We start from the raw sequence: 24,157 nt of genomic DNA, 5'->3' as shown, positions 1-24,157 counted from the left end.
TCTTTTAATAATATACTGTATACGCGGATATATGTTCAGACCACATGACCATGAAAAACCATGGAATTTTCCCGCTAACATATTGAAAAAAGGTATGTTCAATCCATTCTTTGCAGTAATGATTTGCTAGCATTCAAAATAATAATTGCTAAATGTATACATCAGGTGTGTGCTATTTTATTGATTTTGACCGATTCATAGAAATCAAATGACGAAGAATGTCGCTGCTGAAATTATAACGTATTCCACGGGTTACAAGAAATTCACTGTCAGCTCCTCTCAAAACTTAAATTTTGCATTCTTGTTATAGATAACTTATATTCAGGGTTACTAAATACCATTTTTTGTTGAAAATGCTAACATGTTTATCTTGTGTTGTACAATGTGTTAAACCAATACCTTCGCCAGAATATCATACTAAGCAAATATGTTTGCAACGTTCCCACTAAACTGCGCGCGCACATTTTACAACTACCGCAATAAAGAAAAATGTGAGCACACAAGGTTTTCAAATGATATTAAAATCAATTCAGTAAAGAAAATATGGTAACTTGCCAACCGTCAAAAAAATATTTTTTCCTCCTCTAAATCTAGCGCTTCCATTGCTAACGAAATGCATATTAATTTGTTGAGTCATTGCTTGGTGGAGGTAATATGTAATACAAACTTACAATCTGTATGTATTTGCTTAAATGATCAGATGGTGACTCGTATGGGTGTGCACATACTTTCAGAGAAGACAAAGTTTGCACACGCAAATTACTGCGCACACTCACAGCAAAAAAACATTAGAGGGAACATTGTGTAGTGTATATTACCAAGTATTGGTCATTAAGTCTATTTTAAGGTATAAAGGCCTTTTGTTAACTGGTATGCTTCACACAAAAACAGTATTGAAAAGTTACATGAAAAATATGTATTTCAAAGAGATACATTTATTTCTTTTGGTGTTTAACGCAGTAATATGATATGGGAGTCGTGTGGCGTTGCGCAATGTTATCAAGCGGAAGGTTGTGTTCTCCGCCCACCTCTCGAGAAAGTATCTATTTATTTCATCAACTTTATGTAAGTACGTATGTTAGGCTCGTGCTTATTAGAAAAACAAACAGTAAAATAAATTTATCGTATTTCTAACGAAATCTGTCATCAATAGCACTAAAAATATTTTTCCGCATAGAATGATTGCATAAGATAAGAGATGTGAGAGGGGTTGCCAAAGGTCATTTTTTTCTCTCTCCCAGAAGTACAATGCAGTTGTGCAAGAATCGAGTACTACTTACTGAATCCCAACACAATGTGAATTTCTTACAATTTTATTTTAATCTTATGTAAGGGTATAATCAGAATATATTGCATTGTCGATAGAGGGCAAGTGTCCACAGACCCATGGATAAGAGATCATTTCGAAGGAGGATATGCCATTAAACGCTTCAGTTTCGTCACCTTCAAGGACCTCTCAGAACTTAACTTTTTTTCTGCGCTTCAGTTGTAAAAAAAAAAAAAAAAAAAAAAAACAATGGCGGCAGTCTGAGAAAAATGTCTTTATTTGTAGTGAAATAGTCGAGGGTTTGCTGGGTAGCTGAATAAAATTGCCTGGCAACAGCCAGAAAGCAAATACAAATAATCCCCATGGATAAAATTATTTGATTTTGTGTAGTTTATATAAGCAAACGAAAGACGCAATTTATTATACAGAATTGTATATATGTGGTTTCAACGTCTATTATTTAACAGGGAGTACGTCACTGATTACGAAAGACCTTTAAAAGGCACCTGACGACAGCATGGTTGGAATCCCCCTCGTGCAGAGACTTGGCTGTCGTCCAAAAACCCATGATAGGCTCTTAAATACCCCCAAACCTTCAACCGCCGCCTCAGGCTCCCGTGGTATACACACCATTGTGTGTAGGTGTGGGTGGGTGTGTAGGCGCGGCGACGCTTCCTTGCTGGAGGGGTGAAGTGTGCATCATATTTTCGAGAGCATGGGTTACGTCATTGTAGTATTGCAGGATATAAGAAGACAAGAAGTATTGTTAAGTGGCAGCCAAAACATAATTATTTACGTTTGCTTATATTCTAAATATCATTCTTGTAAACATTTAAATAACTGGGTCTGTATAAACAAGTCATAGAAACATCACAGAAAGTGTAAACATCAGACCCTTGTCGTCGGGTCTTCCTCGGCCCTCCCACTCTCCCATCCTTGACGCATTCTTCTTGGTTGAGTCTTGTTATCACGGAGTTTATTTCTGGACATGAATCGTGTCTGCGCATACACATGCGGAAATGTGAATACGTTGTTGAGCTCAATATCATGTAAGTGTCAAGCACGTACATGTATGATGCTTGTGGCGTTTACGATGGCGAAACATGGGTATATACTGTATGTTTGGGTAGGATAACACGATCCTGTGGTATTTTAATCTAAATCGGATATGTTTAAATAGGAGCTGAAAAAATGCCAGTTCATATACAACATATACATACACATAGCATACGCAGGTCATAACATTCATATACAGCATATACATACACAGTTGTTCGTTTTCGAAAATTTGTAATAATTGCTAGTCTAGTCATTAAATTAACTGTAGAACATGCAGTCATGTAGTATAGATAACGAACAGGAAATTTGATTGCTTTATAAATGAAACTCGGTAGGTTACTTTCACAAGTACTGCAACGTGGTTGGTTGAAATTCCTGTTATGCAACTTTTAACAGCTGTTTTTATATTTAACTCGTTAATAATATTGGTTATGTAACTTATGCTTATTTATTGATAGTATGATTGTGCAAGATCGAGTAATGTGGTAGCATATTGTGAAATATTGAAATGAAGTATCCATGTAAAGGACATGACGTCACTCTGAGGGATTTCATGCGTCGCTTTTTTCCTGGTTCACCGTGATAAGAATTGCAAAGATGCTCGTAGAAAATGTCCGGATTGCTTGCAGGTGATTATCTTATTTATTGATTGATATATTTATTTACATTATATTACATTGGTGCTCGAAGAAAAACTCCAGACTACTGGAAGTAATTTTATTTATCCATTTATCTTTTCTTTTTGGTGGAGCCTCGCATTCGGCACACGTTCTCGAAGATAGGAGATTGACAATGTCAAAAATACAAGATCTACATGTCATGTTACTCATCTTCCAAATTATATTAAATTAAATGTTATTAATTACCTACAATACAATCCCAAAAATAAAGTGCACCATCACACATCGGTTAATAGGTTTGTCGCGTTGTCAAACGTACGATGATCCGTAAATATTGTACATGAATGCCAATCTCCAAGTACAGTACGATTACGTGGATCCACGCTTGCCTTTGTTGATTCTACGCATGAATGTAGAGTTGGAAAGTGGGTGCTCTACAGCGCTGCAAATTTATCATGTCATCAGTTTGGAAAAAAATGTAATTGTAGAGGCGAGAACTGAAAGGGTGTCAAGAAAATGCCAATTTTGATAGTAACCACAATCTGCTACTAAAACCAATGACACTACACTAGTATTGTTTCTTTTGAAAGTCCCAGTGGACTTTCATTATTTTTCTGATGTATAAGAGAAGAAGTATGTCGTAGACGTATATTAACTCAACATAGTTTGATTAATCAGAAAAAAATGTTTGCTATTATTTTCTGAATTTTCATAAACGGCAAATTCGTAACGAGTTTATGTGTAAAAGAACGTTTATGACATTAGTCCTTCATATTTTTGCCTCGAATTGGGTCGGTAAAATACAATAGGTATCATGTAATAGACGTTTCAGTTCTGTGCCAGCTATTTATTACTGTACCATTAACACAATAAGCATGGTTACAATGAAAATGGCAGTAAAATAAAAACTTGTTTTAATTGAATATGTTACCTCTTCAGGTAGTTTTGAATACTCCCATATTACTAATAGGCCAATCAATCTGTTGCCCCTGGCATCTCTTGTAGAAGTCACTCAAAGAAAATGTGTTGTCTTGGGAATGTTAATGTGTCATTGTAGTATAAGGCTAACATTACTTCAGCACCAGTAGTAGGAAGTACAGTACACCTATCAGTGGTCCCAGTATGTTTCTCCATCTGGCTCATTCATGGAAGACCCCTTCCTCCCTCAGAGCGTCGATGTTGGGCAAGTCATGTTTACTGAGGGCTTCTTCACCATTTTCTTTCCACCTCTTTCTCGGTCTTCCTTGTGGCCTCTTCCGTCCGACATCCACTCCCAGCGACCCCTTGCAATTCTTTCTTCGTTCATTCTTTCTAAATGTCCCATCCATCTTAATTGGGCAGCATCTATTTTGCAGAGCATGGAACAGGTGCCAATGCTTTTTCTCATATATTCGTTCTTTAGCTTATCTCTGCTCGTCTTTCCAACTATGGCTCTCAGTGCTCTCATTGCCTCTGCCTGAATCCTGCTCCTGTTTACATTAATCATCACCCAACTCTGAACCATATGGTAGGGTAGGTGTCAAGACTGTATTGAAAATAATCCTTTTCACTTCCAAATGTACATGTTTTTCTTTTATTATTGGCCAGAGAGCTCCAACACTTGCACTACATTTATTCTTTCTGAAATATCCCTCTGATTTTCAACCTCCTTAGTAACTACACCTCCAAAATATCTTAAGATGTTTGTATTTTTTACCATCATATTTCCTATGGTGATGCTGAACTTTTTGTTCTTGTCATTCTACAATTCAACTAATCTTAGAAAGTCAGTGAGGTTATTACAAAAGTGTAACTCTTGAGGTTGCTGGAGACAATTTAACAGCCAGGACAAGAATGAGCTAGTTTTTGTAAAGAGTATAAGTGTGCCAGTCTTACTAACTTCAAGAAAAAAACTCAAACTGAAAAATACACACAAATGTGCAAGTTAATCAGTAGGAATAGCTTTAAATGACAGCTTATTCTGACAGAAAATATAAAAATGTAGGTATTATAGGTAGAGAAAATGGGATGGGATTCTGCAAGTGTAGCTCATTTCTCATATATTACAGCTCTATAAATACAGTTAGATAAATACAGAAATATTACTCATTCTCACAGACATCTGCAAGGAGAAATTTAGTTTAAAGGTAGAAATAATTTTGAACAAAATCATAGGAGGTGGCATTACACTGAAGCATCATCTATATAAAATCACTACTAAGTATGCACATGAAATCACTAATAAGAAAGACTTGCTTCAAATTCTTACAATATTTGTTGTTGAAATAATGTAGATAATGCAACAAGTACACTGTTATTGGCTTAGAAATAATAGAATGGAGGCCTCCCCCATATATCATCTGTAACAAAACACACTCCAGACAATGGCCAAACCCAACTATTGGAAAAGAATACAGAAATTATGTGTCTCACATTTGATACATGATCTTCACCCTACAAGTAGAAAATTTAACAGTGGAAATCAACAAGGAAATAAACATACTAAAATCAGTCCCAGACACATACGTGGGACATTTATACATAACATTAATCCCTTCAATATGTTTATGCCTACATAGGCATCATGAGGTGCAAGTGGTTATAGGAAGATGCCTGCATCAGCATCTTTATTATATTTATTTGTAGTTGTATCTGAATGACCTCCATATTCTGTAAACTGGCTTGATCATATCTTCTATGGTTATTAATATTCAGAGCAAAAAAGATCAAGTAATACAGCTGTAACTTTATATTTTATAACACGAGCATTGTGATGTATCATTGAATCATTGTACATCAGTCATCTGATGCTACCCACAAGAATTTGACTTGTATTGAAAAGGTTAAGAACCACACTCAACCATGCTCTCGCTTGATGGTCCCCAGTAGTAGGAAAACAGGCATATTACAAACTATGCAAAATTAAGCCCTCCTACCTGTCTATTCAATTGAATATCAGCATATGCACCAATGGCTATCTCATGTTTGTAGTTGGGCTATATGTATATAATATATATATTATATATATATATATATATATATATATATATATATATATATATATTTTTTTTTTTTCTTATTTCTTTCTTTCTTTTTTTCTGTAGTCACTTGAATGTGTCTAGCTTTTTTCTGAATGGTGACTTCTATGTTTTCCACTGCTCCATCTATGGACAGGAACTGGTGTCTGTCAAAGGTTTCCTTAAGTTTTTCTTTGCATCCTTTGTGCATTCATATATATATTATTTTGTGTTACTTTATTTTATTTTATTTTTTTATAGTTTATGAACATTGTATATGCAAGTCTGCGGGGAGATCTTTTATGGTTTGTGTTAGTAGGAAGGGTGAGCACATCGTTATGTTGGGAAATTACATTGAAGAGATTGTCCAGAGGTGAAGTTTATCATGTATAGGTTGGGAAATTGTTTTAGTATTTTGTTTCATTTTTAGTCTGCTGTTTGTGTGTTAAGCTAAATCAGATGATTTGCATTCAGATCTCTCTCCAGTATGCATTTTGTTAACAAGTTGAGTGGTTGGATTTGAGTGATATATCCTTGGGGGCTGATGTAGTGGGTGGTATCTAAATATATGTGATGATGTAAGTTGATTTTGTTTAGATTTATATTATTTCTGTTGTGTCTGTAAATGTTTATCTGGTTTCATTAGTTTTGTAGGAAAAGGGTGTACTGCTGTGTATTAGTGCTATGAGTCCGCCTGTATGTTGCGTGTTGTCAACCCTGAAAATTTGTAATCAGTGAATGTGAGTACTTGTGGTGTTAGTTTTTTTTTTTTTATTAGAATCATGTGTATGTTGTGCCTATGTAGGCATTTTGTTTGTGATTCCATTCATGTTTACAAAGGATTAGATTACAAAGGAAGAGCATACTGGCAGGAGACCTTTTTGTCCATAACTAGGTTGGATGCTAAGAATAGATACATAGTAAATTAAGGTATTTATGTTGTAATTTTTTGGGTGCATGTATTGTATGACTGTTGCAGCTCCAGTTCTTTAGAAATTATAGTGTAGGTGAGGTGGAATCAATAGTGGCATGTATTGCATATGATGAATATGTGTGAAAAGTTAATGGGACCTTTTGCAGTGAGCGATTTGATACCAGACACCGCCAGATTTTGTAATTATTGCCGGAAAATAAATACTTTTTTGGGCAAGTTTTATAAGCTTACAGAGGTGTATCGTTGTACATTATTGTGTCTGAAATTTAAGTCAATTAATTTCATGATTGCAAACGGCATATAGCATTGTTTGAGCCTCTATTTATAATTACAGATGATATTCGTAAAACAACCTATAATTGTATCAAGCCAAGCATTTTATCATCAGCAAATTATAAGTCCCACCTGTTATTCTCCTCATATGACTTCAGTAACAATATTTCTATTTAGATTAAATTAGATTCCCAAATCCTTTTCTTCCTTTGCTTTTGCTATCAATTATCTCCCATTTAATATATTTTCATTGGTATCTTTCTCACTTTGACCCAGTTCCAATATTTTACTTTTCTTTGTAATGAAATTCATCTTCCAATCCAGGCTCCAGTCGTAAACTTTATCTAGATCTTCCTGTAGCAATTTACAATCTAGTTCATTTTTCATTTTCTTCATGATCCTGGCATCATCTGCAAATAAATTTGCCTAACTACCAATATCATTCATCATATTGATATACAGTAGTAACATTACAGGTACCAGAACCAAGTCTTTCTTCACATTCATAATTTGTTCAGTCCAACTATGGATCAACAGTAGAATTTCTGCCCCCGTACGCGTGCTGATCTGTGGGGCACTTAGGCACATACCGTCACGCAGGTCATGATAATGTTTTTTTATTACCTAACCTAACGGTGCTCAAAAGGTTAATCTTTCTTTGGAGTAGGTTAGGTTAGGTAATGTAATAAAAAACTTTATCATGACCTGAGAGTTAGGTTAGGTTAGGTAAAGAAAAAGGTTATCATGACCTGAGTGACGGTGTGTGCCTGAGTGACAGTGGAGTACCCCGGATCCCCACAGATCAGCATGCGTGCGGGGGTGGAGATTCTACAGTTGATCCCTAACTATTTATATATATACCAAAGGCTTTTTACCATTTTATAAGGGAAGTAGCCAAGTCAAAAGGCACACACCCATTCCCACCCATACCACTTCCATTCACAACCCTTTCCTCCTTCTCATCATAGCTCCTCCCATCTCCAGGGTCATCTCTTTCTCCTGCCCACTGCCCTAATTTTATGTAATACTTTGTCAAAAGCCTTTTCCAGATCCAGGTATACATAATCCACCCAACCCTCTTTTTACAAACAACACATTAATTACTCTTGAATAAAAATCTAGAAGGTTGGTTACAGAAGACTTTACTTTTCCATATTGAAGTTGATTTTTAATCAATATTCCTGTCTCCTCCAAGTAATTCATGCATTTATATTTTAAATTTTTTTCACAAATTTTGGCTATTTAACAGGTCAAGGAAACTGGTCTATAGTTCTGTAGTACCTCCCTGTTTCCTCCTTTGAATATTGGTACCACATTGTCAGATTTCAAGTCTAATGGTACCTTCCCCTCTAATAAAGTGCATGCAGTCAGTTGAGGTATGTTAGCTACTGCTTGTTCTTTACACTCAGTATCCAAATTGAGATCCCATCTGGCCCTTAGTCTGGTTCACCCTCAGATTCTCAAGTAGTTCAAGTGCTTCAAGAACTACTGTTATATTATTTGTAACATCTTCTTTATATTCAGCCCTTTCTCCATCAAACTCCACTTCCTCCTTGAATACTGATCAAAAACTTTTATTCATTATTTTAGATTGCTTTTATGCTTCTTTATATATTACCCCTTCAACTTACTTGGATGTTTCTTCTCGGTTTCAACTTCCATTCACAAATCTGAAGAACGTGTTATGTTGATCTTTACTCATTCAAAGTTCCATTCCTCATCTCTTCTTACTTTTGTGTATTTATTTCTAGATTTGTATTCCCTTGTCTTTTTAGTTCTTTCAGCTACTTCGCTTTTTCTCTTTTTGTTTGCAATTGCTTGTTATTATTGAACCAGTACTTTTTTATGCTTCTCTCTCACTCACTATTTTAGTCCTGTATTGTAAATTTTCAAGAAAATATTCTATTTATTTCTTAATTATCAATTAATTTCCTCCAACCCATTTCTTCAAAGTATTTTTTCAGTTTCGCAAAGACAACTATTACATACATTTTTTTTTCTCCCATGTTTCTGTCTATTCTTTTTCCAGTATGTCCACAATAAGTTGATTGTGAGGTACTTTATCAAAAACTTTCTTTAAGTCAAGGTACACACAGTCCACCCAGCCCTCTCTCTCTTGCAGCACATCAGTCACTCTTGAGTAAAAATTGAAAAGGTTTGACACATAACCTTCCACATACATATACATATATTTCTATGTGTATGTGTATATGTATGTGTATACCTAATTTACCTAATTGTATTCACTTAATTGTTGTATACAGGAAATGAGCAGTGCTCATTGATTCTCATCTCCTACACTCCAATTTATCATACCTAGCCTCAAATTCATGTACAGTTCCAACTTTATATCCTTGATTTCCAATTATCATATTTAGATTTAAGTTCATGTATTGTTTGAATACTGTCATCAATCACCTCTTTCTCTTTGGTCTTTCAAAGTTGGCAGACCCAGTGCTCATAGTCTTTCCTTGCATGGTTTATCTGCCAGGCTGGGGACCAGTTTGGTTGCTTCACTTTGTATTCTCGCATTCTTGATTGTATCCTTGACTCTGTGTTGGGATCATAACACTGACACACATCCCAGTTTTGGATGGATCAGGGTTTTGATGAGTTTTTTCATTATCTATTCATCCATGTAGTGAAAAGCCACTTCTATCTTCTGCAGCAGTCTGCATGTGTCTCCCACAATCCTGCTGATAATGTCTGTCAGGTGACAGGTTGTCTTTCATTAACACTCCCAAAGCTTTCTTCTCTTTTGCTTTTGTAAAGGGTTCTCCTCTCAAGGAATTATTTAAGGATGTTTATTTGCCACTATTGCCCATTTCCAGTGTTTTGCGTTTTTTGGTATGGAACTTTACAGTCGCTGCAAAAAAAATCTATACATTTTTTCCACAAAAAAAATCTATACACGGGATTTTATGAATAGATTTCACTTGATTTCCTGCCATAATAAAAAGTGGGCGGAGTTACTGATGACGTGGGTGTGTAGAGCGCGCCTTTTTACACTGTTCGCCAACACATCACGCTTCAGTGCGCTGCCAGCGCTAGATGAGAGAGGAGTCTATGCATGCTGCTCTTTAGTGCCCTTTAGTTCACTTTTTCACTGACTTTGGTGCCCTCTAACTCTCCTTCTGGTGATCAAAATGGGTCATTCCAAGCTTTTAATGCAAGAAAAGGCTCGCGCCCTAGCTCTGTTAGAGCAGGGAATGTCTGTGATACGTGTTGCCGCAGACCTGCAGGTGACAAGAATGGTCATTTACAGCCTGAAGAAAGTAGCCGCCACACACCCTCCTGGTACGGTACCACCAAGAAAGCCAGGCTCTGGAGCCCCAAAGAAGACATCTACTCGCACTGACAAGATCCTAAAACGAGAAGTGATGTCAGATCCATGTATAACAGCTGTTAGTCTGAAGCAAAAACATCCTGCCCTCCTTAAAAACGTTGCTGTAAGAACGATCCAATATCGGCTGCAGAAGGACCTCAAAATGCCAGCTCGACGTGCCGCCAAGAAGCCCCTGCTCACAGAGGCCATGAAGAAGAAACGGATTGATTTCTGTAAGAAATACAAGGACTGGACATCAGAGCAGTGGCAGAAGGTGATGTTCAGTGATGAAAGTACCTTCAGGCTGATCAGGGGCAGCTCCAAGATTGTTCGTCGCCCCAGTGATGTGTCCAGATTCGACCCGCGGTACACAGTTACAACAGTGAAACACCCAGACAGTGTGATGGTGTGGGGTGCCTTTAGTGGTAACAAGGGCAGGGGTGGACTATATTTCCTCCCCAAGAATGTGACCATGAAAGGGAGCAATTATATCAATGTTTTGAGGGATCACATGCTCGAATTTTGGGACATCCATGAGTGTGATCATTTCATGCATGACGGTGCCCCTGCCCATAGGTCTAAGGAAGTGATAAAGTTCCTTAATGACAACAATATCAGTGTTATGGAGTGGCCAGGCAATTCCCCAGACTTGAACCCAATAGAAAATGCCTGGAATCTGATGAAAAACGAACTGGAGAAATCGCGACCCACCAGTATTCCAGACCTGAAGGTGCTGAAGAAGATCTGTGTCACTATGGACAGCGCCTACTTCACCAAACTCGCCTCTTCAATGCCCAGAAGGATCCAGATGGTACTCAAGAACAAGGGGAACATGACAAAATACTAAATGTAACTCTTAAGTGGAAATAAAGCACATGTTAGTTGTACTTTTGAGTTTTATTGTCCAAAAGTCCTTAGTGTATAGATTTTTTTTGCAGCGACTGTATTTTTCCATTATTTTCTCCATGCAAAAATAGTGTCTAGATTTTTTGCAATAGTCTACAGTCCTTGTTTTTCACCCTTCTCATGATTTTTGTGTCATCTGCAAAAATGGGATAGCTGGTTATACCTTCGATCATTTCATTGACATAGACAAGAAATTTCTTGGTGGAAGCACAATCTTTGCGAATTGCATTCATTCCTGCTCTCCATCTTGTCCTCTTATCTTGTACTACTGTCCTCATGTATTTTACCTTTAAAAAGATCCTTCATCCATTCAAATATTTTGCTTCTCAGTCCTCCAATGTGCTCCAATATCTTCATAAGTCAACTGTAAGGTACTTTACCAAAAGCCTTTTCTAGGTCAAGTCTACCCACAGTCTACACACAGTCTACCCACCCCGCTTTCTCTTGCACCACATCAACTCTAGAGTAAACGCTTAAAATTTTTGACATACATGACCTTCCAGGTCTGAAGCCAAACTGAATGTCTGTTAGAGAATTCATCTCGTCAAGATATTTGGTTCATTGATTGTTCATAGTCCTTTCACATAATTTGACTATTGTAGTGGTCAATGATACAGCCCCATGATTTAGAGGTGTCTTCTTACTTCCACCTTTATGAATTGGTAACACATTTGCCCTTTTCCAGTTAAGTGGCACTACATATTTTTTTCTAAGAGCATATGATTAGAATGTGAATCTTGTCTGGTAGTTGTTCCCTACATTCTTTAGGCATCTGGTTTGAGAACCTGATTGAGATGTGTATGTATGTATATATATATATATATATATATATATATATATATATATATATATATATATAAGCACATGTATGTATGTATATGTAGATATATGTATATACATATGTATATTCATATGTATATATATATATATATATATATATATATATATAATATACGTATATGTATGTGTATATTTATGTGTATATATCCATTTGTATATTTTTTGTGTATATGTATATGTATCTATGTACATATACATGTACAGGTATATGTAATTATCCATGAAGTTCATTATGCAATTTTGCTCGCATCTTTGAGTGGTCCATCAGAAGTACAGTGTAAGAAAATGTAAGAAGTATTTACAGGCCATGCTGTTTGCAGAATGCATTTTTTTCCATATTTATATTGAGTGATGAGAAAAATTTAATAGAGATTTTAACTTCCCCTTGTCATAATATAGTTCTGTGTTGAATCAACATTACTGCTGCTAACCAAAGAGTGGATGATAACAGATGCAGCAGCACTAGTTTGCCCACCATGAGTTGCTGACAAGGAAAGAGAGAACAGTGAAGTCCTAGACATATCCCAACCCCATATGCCAACCTATATGTGCTGCCAGAAAGTTAATACTTAATCTCCCCTTGGAATAAACTGGCATTTTAACTGTAGAAATTAAACACAATGAGGAGTTCAAGCAAGGAGTTCCGCTTCACGAGGAGAGCAAGTGACTGGGGCTTCAGCATTGGTAGGAGTTTAAAATGTTGTTAGGACTCCATCCTAGAAAGATTCCTCTTCAAATAATGAATCGACAATTTAATGATTCTTTTTATTTTTTATTTAGCCTAGTGGGCATCATTCTCTCCTAGTATTTGTTTTGAAAGTGCATGGTTATTGCTCTGTGTGGCTTGTTATCAGATAAGTATGTAAATAGATCCAGGCCAGAAGATGGCCAGAATTTTGAACATGATTATTGTTTTCTATAGGTTTTAGTAATGTCCAAGTTTTAGAGGCACATGTATATTTGATTGTGCTGCATAGTGTACAAACTCTCTGGATGATGCTTCACTTGAATTTAGATAAAAGAATTTGTTTAGTGCATTTCACATGTAAAATCATCATATGACCATAGTAATCCCTTTTTCTTGTATATACATCTTTTGTCATCATCAGTAACTTGCCATTAATAAATTTTGTCTTCATAACCCTGTTGAAAAAAATAGAGGTGTCATAGTCTAATTTCCTTTTCCCCAAACATTTATTCTACTTGTCATGAAAATGTAGTTTTTAAATTTTGTAATGCAATATTCATATATCCAAAGAGAGCATAGCTACAGTGACACTTAAGTAAATTTCAATTTAATATTCCATATTTTGACATTTGTAATTTTTTGCAGGCAAAACACTATGTGAGCAGTGCAACAAGAAATGCTCCGGGGAGGTGTTGAGGGTGCAAGAAAAGTACTTCCATGTCAGCTGTTTCAAATGCCACAGTAAGTTGAAGGGTCCTCATTTGAGTGTTGGTATTGGACTGTGAAGAAATTAAGCTATCAGTATTCATAGTCAGGAGTGTTAGATATGAATAGAAACACCGGATCACATGAAGAATTATCACCCCAGACTTTGACAGGGTGACAATTCTACATGTGGACTATCTCCTAGGGTGACAATTCTTCATGTGGGCCATCATAGGTTTATAATTCTTTGGTTATATAAGTTGATGACAAGCATAACCCTCATTCAATCTAACCTAACCTAATCTTTATTCCACTGTTGATATTTGGCGTACTGGGGTGACAGTTCTTCAGGTGGGATCTCATGGGGTGATGATTCTTCATGTGGGCATTCTGGGGTGACTATTCTTCATATGACCCAAAACACCTATAAATGGTGTACTTTGTGCCATGGGCACTCAATGTTTCAAACATTGATAGCAAACATAGTGCTTAGAAGAGAACCAAGCATAAGTATAGATGGAAAAGGGTGGTGGATGGAAGTGTTGTTGATAGGGCTTTAATGGATTATGTAGTGGTATCCAAAAGGAGGACTGGAAGAATTGTGGACATTCATGTTTTCAGAGCAAAGAGTGGAGGATTGTCTGATCATTTTTGGTAGAAGGGAAATTGAGACTAGAGGAAAAGTGGAGGAGGAGGAAAGGAGAAGGAAGTAGAGAAGTGTTAAGAGTAAACAATTTGAATGAGGAGGATAAAGAAAAAGAGTACCTGGAGAAACTGAGAGAAGTGTGGGAGGTGGTGAGGGATAGGAAAGAAGCTGGAGTAAAAGAATGTGTTTCAAAAAGAACTGATAAAATGTGCAAAGATGGTATGTGAGATGAGGAGGATGGGAGGGAATGGAAGAGGAAGCAATTGGTGTAATGAAGAGGTTAAGGTGGTTGTAGAAGAGGAGAATTGAGCAAATGAGGATTGGTTTCAAGGTAGAACAAAGGAAACATATGGGAGGTAGAAGATTAGAGGAAAACAAAATGCAAGGTGAGGGAAGCAGAAGAGGGGCAGATACAAAATGGGTAGGAGTTGAGAGAGAATTTTGAAATATAAGATTTTTGGAAATGAAGAGAGTAAGGGGGGTGGTCAAGTTGAGAGGAAAAGGTGAAGGCTGTAGATGGATAGATGTTAATGAAAATAAAAGTGGTAAGAGGAAGATGGGTAGAGTATTTTATAGAAGTGTCAGAGTGGAAGTTAGGGAGGGTTTGATTGGACAGTGGGATATGCTCAGAAAATTGCCTTGACGGGGAAAAAAATGACAGGGTTATAGAAAAAGATGAAATATGAAGAACATTAAAAATGATGAATGCTGGTATGTGCCTGAGTTGGATGGGTGTTATGTAGAATGTTAAATGGGGGAACTGTTGTAGTGGATTGGCTTGTGAGGTGTAGTGTGTGCCTAAGGGAGAGGAATGTGCTGGGGCACTGGAGGAGTTCTTGTGTAATTCCACTTTCCAAAGGAAAAGGGGACATGGGTGAATGTAGTAGTTTTAGAAAGGCATATGGGGTGGTCTTAATTGAGAGGATTAGGAGGGGAACAGAGGGAGCAGTCGGAGAGAAAGACTAACAAAATGAGTGTGGAAGGCAGAAGTGGATAGAGTGAACTTGAAGGAAGACCACAAATGAGATGGATGGGGGAATGGTGTTTTGGTTAAAAGCGGAATATCTATTGTGAAGGTACAGGAAAGGGTAAGAGATGGATATGAGTGGAGAGTGGTTGTAAATGGATGATAAACTGAAGCAAAATAAAGGGATTTCTCCTTGACTACTCCAATTACTCATGAGTGGACAAGGAGGGAGGGTTGTTACGTTAAAAGCAGTGGGAGTAAACCAGCTTTGGCTGTTAGTCCCTGCTGTGGAGGTGCTGTGTCTTTTGCATGACCTTTTGACTCAGGCAGCTATCATTAGTACTCTAGTTGATAGATTAAGATGATAATCTTTTTTTATCATATGCACTCTAAACTTCAATTTTCTTTACAGGTTGTCAAAAGTCATTGGCACAGGGAGGATTCTTTACAAGAGACAAGGATTATTACTGTACGGAATGTTATCAGGTAAACTTTGGACAACGCTGTGCTACTTGTGGACATTTTGTTGAAGGTGAGGTTGTATCAGCTCTTGGAAATTCGTACCATCAGAAATGCTTCACCTGTGCACGATGCAGGTCAGTGGAGTTGTATTACTTAGTCTCTCTCTCTCTCTCTCTCTCTCTCTCTCTCTCTCTCTCTCTCTCTCTCTCTCTCTCTCTCTCTCTCTCTCTCTCTCTCTCTCTCTCTCTCTCTCTCTCTCTCTCTCTCTCTCTCCTCTCTCTCTCTCTCTCTCTCTCTCTCTCTCTCTCTCTCTCTCTCTCTCTCTCTCTCTCTCTCTCTCTCTCTCTCTCTCTCTCTCTCTCTCTCTCTCTCTCTCTCTCTCTCTCTCTCTCTCTCTCTCTCTCCACCCCATCCCTCTTCCCCCTCTCCCTCCCCTTCTTCTCCCACTCCCCATCTTCTCTCTCTCTCTCTCTCTCTCTCTCTCTCTCTCTCTCTCTCTCTCTCTCTCTCTCTCTCTCTCTCTCTCTCTCTCTCTCTCTCTCTCCACCCCACCCCTCTTCACCCTCTCCCTCCCCTTCTTCTCCCACTCCCCATCTTCTCTCTCTCTCTCTCTCTCTCTCTCTCTCTCTCTCTCTCTCTCTCTCTCTCTCTCTCTCTCTCTCTCTCTCTCTCTCTCTCTCTCTCTCTCTCTCTCTCTGTCTCTCTGTCTCTCTCTCTCTCTCTCTCTCTCTCTCTCTCTCTCTCTCTCTCTCTCTCTCTCTCTCTCTCTCTCTCTCTCTCTCTCTCTCTCTCTCTCTCTCTCTCTCTCTCTCTCTCTCTCTCTCTCTCTCTCTCTCTCTCTCTCTCTCTCTCTCTCTCTCTCTCTCTCTACCTCTCTCTCTCTCTCTCTCTCTCTCTCTCTCTCTCTCGCCCTCTCTCTCTCTCTCACTCTCTCTTTTTCTCTCTCTCTCTCTCTCTCTCTCTCTCTCTCTCTCTCTCTCTCTCTCTCTCTCTCTCTCTCTCTCTCTCTCTCTCTCTCTCTCTCTCTCTCTCTCTCTCTCTCTCTCTCTCTCTCTCATATTGAACAACCATGGTGACATTACACAACTTTGGCGCATCCTTCTCTTCACATTCAACCTTAACATAATTCTGCTACTCCAGTGAAAACTTTTGACTACCCTCAGCTTCCATCCTCCTATCCCATACATCTGCAGCATATCCCACAATTCCTTCCTTTCAACCTTGTCATAAGCCTCCAAATCCATAAAAGCCCAATAATGTTCTTACCTTTTGCCAAAAAAAATTCACATATCTGCCTTGCCACAAAATTTGATCTATGTAACCTTTTCCTAAACCCACACTGTTCCTCCTCTGTTCTCCTAATCCTCTCAGTTGATACTCTTCCATATGTTTTTCCAACTACACTTAACAGACTGATACCTTCGAAACTATTACACTTTTTTTTATTATCTTTTCCTTTGTATAGTGGAATTATACATACACTTATCCAGTCATCTGGCACATTCCCCTTCCATGAGCACACATTAGACAACCACACTAGCTAATCCACTATAACTTAGGGCAGATACCAATACACCCAAATTGATGACAGATTGAAAAATTAGATTGGAATAAAAAGAGGGCCATATGTTTGAATGAAACAACGGGTCACCACCAACAGTGTAAAACCCAAATATTGTTACTAGTGGAGTTCCTCAGGGGTCAGTTTTGGGTCCCTAATAGACTTTTTCATATTAACAACTTAGACAATGGGATTAATAGTGACATAAGTTAACACTGCACCTTGCTGCATTGCTCCTGACCCAGGGCAGTGGGTAGGATACAGGGATGACCCATCATCCATGAGGAGCTAAGATGAGAGGGAGGAAAGGGTGGTGGATGGGAGTGGAATGGGTGGGGATGAAATGGGTGGGGGTGGGTATATGCCTTTTGACTTTGGCTACCTCCCTGGTAAGGGGGAAAAACCCTTGGTATATAGATAGTGTGTTTGTGGATGACACTAAAATAGGACATCATATCAAGTGTGGGGAAGATGCTGGGTTACTGCAGGATGATCTTAATAGATTGTTTGCTTGGTTGATGAAATGGGAATTGGACTTCATTATCTCAAGGTGCGGTGTGTTAAACGTAGGTTTACACAACCCAGCAAACAGGTGTCACTTAGGTAGCACCATATTAGAGAAAACATAATGCTAAAAAGACTTGGGAGTAGTCCTGCCCTGTAGGGGCTAACAGGGCATTAGGATTTATTGCTAGGACAGTTACAAACAAAAGTGTGGATATAGTTGTTAAACTATTCGGCGATAGTTACCCATCCTTGACCATGCAGTAATGTTTGTCCTAAAGAATGGATATTAATTCACTAGGATTAGTACAAAGGAGAATGACCAAAATGATACAAGGGCTTAGAAATTTACCTTATAAGACAGGCTGAGACACCTTAACTTACACTCTCTGGAGAGATGTAGAGTGTGGAGTGATCTAATAGAGGTATTCAAATGGGTCAAGGGCTTTAACAAGGGTGATGCAGGTAAGGTCATCATATTAAGACAGCAGGGTAGGACTCATAGTAATGGGTTTAAATTGGACAAATTTAGGTTTAAGAAGGAAGTTGGCAAGAACTGGTTCTTCAATGGTGTTTAGCAAATGGAATAGATTTTGTAACCATGTAGTGAACTCTGAAACTATTGGTTGTTTTAAGAAAAGATTAGACAACTTTATGGATAGGGACAATAGGTTGTAATGGATATGGAACTGCATATTTTAGGCCTTATGGTCGCTTGCAGTCTCCCTCACTCCATTTTTGTGTACAGTTCCTCCTTTCATCAGGTACTCAATGGGACACCCATCTAACCCAGGTGCCTTACCAGCTTTTATCACTTGCATTGCTCACTGTATCTTATCTTTTCATATATCCCTGTCACAGTCATCTTCCTAGCAACTTCCACTGACACAGTCAATCCCTAACCTCCACATTCAACAAATTGCTGAAATACTCTGTCTATCTTCCCCATACCTCCTTTGCTTTCATTAACAAATTTCCATGTGCATCCTTAACCTATTCCTACTAATAGACTAACCTCCTGTCACAATTTACTTCTCTCTAAAAGCTCTTTTTTTTATACATACATACATTTACCAAGGCATTTTCCCCCTTACAAGGGAGGTAGCCAAAAAGGAAAAGGCATAAAATCATCCCCCACCCATTCCATCCCTGAATACACTCCAGAAGATACAGAATAATATATTTTTTTATACTTTAAATTCTTCTTGAACTCCTACCCTAATATGTCCAATGCCCTTTACAATATGTTCTTTGTTTCTCCTTTTATTCTGTACTTCTCATATGTTTCCATAGATTTTCTTTGGAACCAATCGTCTTCACTTCCACCACCACAGCCTTTACCTCTTCATCTCATTATTTGCTGTCTTTCCTATTCTTTCTTGTCCTCCTCATCCCATGCTATTTTTTAACTTTTTCACTTCCTCCCATGACAGTATAAAGAATATGAATATTTTTTAATTTTTACATATTTTGGAAATCTCATGTTTTAAGCTACATTGTAATGTTGTTCTTTATTTCTATTTCTTCTTGAGTTATTGATTGAAGACTTTGTCCCTCAGGCAACCCTTCCCAACGGGCGAGAGAGTGACATACACAGGCAAAGAATGTTTGTGTCAGCGATGTTTGCATATTCCTATTGTTGATTCACAGTCTCCAGTTCACTCACCTTCTGCTGCGGGACCCAGTAGGTACCATGTCTGTTTGGCTGAGGATAATGATTAGTAATTATTGCAAGTATCGCAAGGCAGTGTCGCCATGCGACACTGCCTCTGACCCGCGGCAGTGGACAATGTGCAGGGATGGTATGGGTGGGAATGATTTTATGCCTTTTTCTTTTTGGATACCTCCCTTGTAAGGGGGAAAAAGCCTTGGTATTTGTATATATGTAATTATTGCAACATTGCTTCTGACCCAGGGGAGTGGACAAGATGCAGGGATGACCTATCATCAAGGAGGTGCCAAGATAAGAGGGAGGGAAGAGGGTAGAGGGGAGTGGAGTATGTAGGGGATGAAGTGGTTGTGAGTGGTTTTCTATGCCTTTTTCTTTTGGCTACCTCCTGTGTAAGGGGGAAAAAGCTTTGGCATATGTATGAATGTATGCATGCCTTTGGTTCCTTTAACAGGAAACATGCAGCCATATAGTCTGGGTATGGCTAGGGTAGGGCAGTATTTGATTTTCTGTGTTTGATGGCTGAATCTAAACTAGTTTCTTCTGAGTAAGCCAGTTCTGTGTCCTGCCTGCAAGGAGCTACTCCAACAGTAGGGAAGGGGTGAAGAAACAGTAGAGAACCTAATTCTCTGCACCACCCAAATGCAAGAGGACACTATTATCCCACCACAGGGAGTTGTACCTGGTCTTCAAATCAGACCTTGAAATGACCCATTGGTACATACATACATACATATACCAAAGGCTTTTTCCCCCTACACAGGGGGTGGCCAAAAAGAAAAAGGCATAAAAACCACTCCCACCCATTCCATTTCCTATATATTCCACTCCCCTCCACCCTTCTCCCTCCCTCTTATCTTGGCACCTCCTGGATGATGGGTCATCCCTGCATCCTGTCCACTGCCCATACATATACCAATATATGTTGTATGTATGAAGGGTGACTAGAAGCCATCATTAAAATATTGAAGAGAATGTGGTAGCTTGATTGTGGTGCTCAGGTCACTGCAGGGAATGGACAATATTGACAGTGGATCTATTGGGCTTGGAAGGAAGGGCATCATATGGTTATGGGATTAAACTGAAAAAAGGCCTCATGTGTAAAGGGTGTTATAAAGTAAAGTTCTCTCTACAGATGTGTCTACTTTTGGATTAACGTAGAAGATGATATTCCCAAGCTGGAATCATATACATATTTCAAACTAAGTATGAAAATTTGAGAATGAGACATCCCCACATACATAGTTCCTTTCCTTTATACTACAATTAGGTAAATAGAGTAAATAAAGTGTCAGGTTGGATAATAACTATTTGTTTAATCCTGTCAGAGTGTGCAGGCTGCAAAGATGAATTGGTGGAAGGCCAGGCCCTCATTGCCCTTGATCAACAGTGGCATATCTGGTGCTTCAAGTGTGCCACTTGTGGAGTGGTCCTACATGGGGAATACATGGGCAAGTAAGTAGGAACTCCATTTACATGTTTTCAGTATTCTTCATGCAATGTCTTCAAGCATCTTGCTTTCCTTATTGCCCTTACTAATGCAAACTTCATACCATCAAAAGTACTCCAGTATTATGGATTAACTTCCCCATACTCCATATATTATTATTGTCTCCCATACTGTTTCCTGTCCCGTTAAGATTCCCTTTCTCACTAGTTTTGTCACAAGACTGCATAAGTGCAAATGTGTGCTCTAATTATCCCCCTCTTTTACAGAACCTGCACTGTTCTTTTCCTGTTATTCCATGTTTTTCTCATTATTCTCTATGTAATGATTGTGCTATACACTTCACATGGGATACAGACCATTATTTGTGTAGTTCATACAGTCCGACTTGGTTCCTTTTCTTGAATATATATCAGCAAAATGCATACTTTCTGCCAGTCCTTAAACAGTCTTCTCTCATAACATACCAAACACACCATTACTAACCAATATCTTTGTAACTTGTATGAAATTCATGTATGAAATTCATTCTATAGATGGTTAAGCATAATTTTGGTTATCTTTCAGGGATGGTTTCCCCTATTGTGAAAAAGATTACCAGGCTCAGTTTGGTGTTAAATGTGCCTACTGTGAGCGTTTCATCAGTGGAAAGGTGTTACAAGCAGGAGACAATCATCATTTCCATCCAACATGTGCTCGCTGTACCAAGTGTGGAGATCCATTTGGAGATGGGGAGGAGATGTATCTCCAAGGTAGGTGTTTTTAGTTTATCTACTCCCTTATCTACCAATCCTAAGCCAAGGAGGAGAGAAATACTTACTCCTTCTACGTACATCTTGTGAATCATTTTCGCTTCTGTTTAACCTCTTGAATATGATGACACCTATATATTCTTCATGAACTGTGAGTGGATACGAGGAGACTGGAGGAAGTGGATAGTTTTAGATACTTGGGTGCAAATGTGGCAGGAAAGGGAGGAGTGGGGGTGGAGGTAGAATGTAGATTGAGAGAAGTGGGTAAATGTCTTGGTGGATTAAAAAGTGTAATGAGAAATAGACATTTGTGAATGGATGCTAAGAGGAGGTTATATGAAGGAGTGATTGTGCCGACAGCACTGTACGGGGCAGAAACATGGAATATAAGAGAGGAAGAGAGAAGGAGTTTGAATGTGTTTGAGATGAAATGTCTGAGAATTATGATGGGGGTTAATAGGCTGGATAGAGTGAGAAATGAGGAGGTGAGGAGGAGAACAGGAGTGGAAAGGTAGTTGGGAGATAGGGTTGATGAAAGAGTATTAGGATGGTTTGGACACATAGAAAGAATGAGAGAAGAAAGATTAGTAAAAGAGGCGTGGAAGGCAGAGGTGGAAGGAGTGAATATGAGGGGGCGTCCTAGGATAAGATGGATGGATGAGGTAAAAGGGGCATTATGAAAGAGAAGAATGTCTGTTGAGGAAGGATGGGAGAGGACAGAAGATAGGGGTGAATGGAGAGGGGTTGTGTATAGATGATGCTGTGATACATGAGGGGGTGGGAGATAGGGGGTGAGGGAGTATGTATGAGAAATAAGTTGACGCAGCCAGCCCAAAGGGATTTCTCCCCATCTTCTCCTTTTCTGCATTAGGAGACGGAGAGAGGGGGGGGGTCGCCGAATTAATGAAGCGGCCTTGCTGTGGATGTGCTGTGTCTTGCGACACTGTTTCTTACCCAGGGCAGTGGGTGAGATGCAGGGATGACCTGTCATCCAGGAGGTGCCAAGATGTGAGGGAGGGAAGAGGGTGGAGGGTAGTGGAGTATGTAGGGGATGGAATGGGTGAAAGTGGTTTCTATGCCTTTTTCTTTTTGGCTACCTCCTGTGTAAGTGGGAAAAAAGCCTTTGGTATATGTATGTATGTACTATGCCAGATAGAGAGAGAAATGCGGAGGTGAGGAGGAGAACAGGGGTGTAAAGGGAGTTGGGAGACAGGGTTGATGAAAGGGTATTGGGATGATTTGGGCTCATGGAAAGAATGAAGAAAGATTAGTAAAAGAGGTGTGGAAGGCAGAGGTGGAAGGAGTGAACGTGATGGAATGACCAAGGATGAGATAGATGGATGGGGTAAAAGGGGCTTTGGGAAAGAGGGAAATTGATGAGATAAACACCATATGAGGACGGAGCCTTTATTTGTACGACGTTTCGCTTATTACAGCTTTTTCAAGTACAAGTTGAGATACAAATGCTTGAGATTAAATAAGGGGAAAGGAGGGAACGGGGAGAGAAAAGGGGGGGAAGGAAGAGGAGGAGGAGGAGGAGGAGAAAGGGGGGGGGATTGGACACTGGGAAAGGATGAGAATGCTGGCCCAAACGTCCGTGGGCGAAATTTCCACAAAGGGTGGTTTAGATATTTAATATTTTGCTGGCCATGGGTATTAGGGGAATAATGTGAGGCAAGATGTTAAACATGCCCCTGTTTTGTTCAATAGTGTTCGTTCCTTGAATGATTGCTGCTTCTAAACACTTCCTGCGGATTTTGTCTGGTTCCCGTATCAGCAGCTCTGCATTCTTCCAGTCCATAAGATGGTTTTCCTTGTTTCTATGTGTCACACATGCATTGGTGGTGACATCATGCTTGACGTCGTAACAGTGTTCACGTATTCGTGTATTCAGGTCGCGTGACATTTCTCCGATGTAAACTTTATCACATCCTGAACACGGAATATGATAAACACCGGCTTTGGTGCCCGGTGTCTGGTTGTTGTGTATTTCCGTCTTCGTGATGTCTTTTATCGTTCTGCTTGTCTGGCACACTATTTCCAAGTTGGTGGTTCTTTAAAGATGTGTCAGGTTGGTGGCAACATCGCCGGTTGGCAACACGAGATGTCTTGCTATGCTGTCCTGCTTCCTACGGCTTTCCCGAATCTTAGCGGCCTGCTGTCTGCAATTATCTAAAAGAAATTCTGGAAATTTTAGTGTTAAAAAGGTCTCTTTAATAAACCTGCACTCTTCTTCTAAGTATTTTGCACTACATATCCTAAATGCCCTAAGGAAAAAGTCTGTTACTACTCCTCTCTTGGTCCTTATATCATGGTGGGAGTAGAAATGAATTAAATCATTTTTGTTGGTGGGCTTTCTATACACTTTGAATTCAAGTTGGTTACCGTACTTAAAGATGTGTGTGTCCAGGAAAGGAAGAGAATCGTGGATTTCTTCCTCTAGGGAAAACTGAATGGTGGGCTCCACTTCGTTTAAGGCCGTCTGCAAGCGCTGAAGATTGAAATGCCTGGGTGTGACGAGTAAGATATCGTCCAC

The 24,157-nt window shown here is 38.9% G+C and overlaps 1 protein-coding gene across 28 annotated transcripts in view; it reads left to right on the top strand.

Moving 5' to 3' along the window:
• Window positions 1-24,157, top strand: part of Unc-115a (actin binding LIM protein Uncoordinated 115a) — a 247,252-nt gene that overhangs the window by 144,896 nt on the left and 78,199 nt on the right. For 26 of the 28 annotated variants that reach the window (XR_012966886.1, XR_012966885.1, XR_012966887.1 and 23 more), the window contains 5 exons: window positions 13,554-13,649; window positions 15,639-15,822; window positions 19,313-19,437; window positions 20,751-20,877; window positions 21,437-21,621. Coding sequence is in view for 23 of the 28 variants with exons in the window: in XM_076193014.1 (XP_076049129.1) it covers window positions 13,554-13,649; window positions 15,639-15,822; window positions 19,313-19,437; window positions 20,751-20,877; window positions 21,437-21,621 (717 nt within the window). In the remaining 5 variants the exon portion in view is untranslated. Of the gene's footprint in view, window positions 1-2,240; window positions 2,317-12,825; window positions 12,905-13,553; window positions 13,650-15,638; window positions 15,823-19,312; window positions 19,438-20,750; window positions 20,878-21,436; window positions 21,622-24,157 lie in introns of those variants that run through there. The other 2 variants (XM_076193017.1, XM_076193016.1) reach the window with 2 other exon arrangements.

Source organism: Oratosquilla oratoria, chromosome 11 (genome assembly GCF_046742065.1).
Source record: "Oratosquilla oratoria isolate Oo_2021 chromosome 11, ASM4674206v1, whole genome shotgun sequence".
NCBI classification, from domain to species: Eukaryota; Metazoa; Arthropoda; class Malacostraca; order Stomatopoda; family Squillidae; genus Oratosquilla; species Oratosquilla oratoria.
Note: the sequence above shows the minus strand (reverse complement) of the source record. Positions and strands in the feature narration are given on the sequence as shown.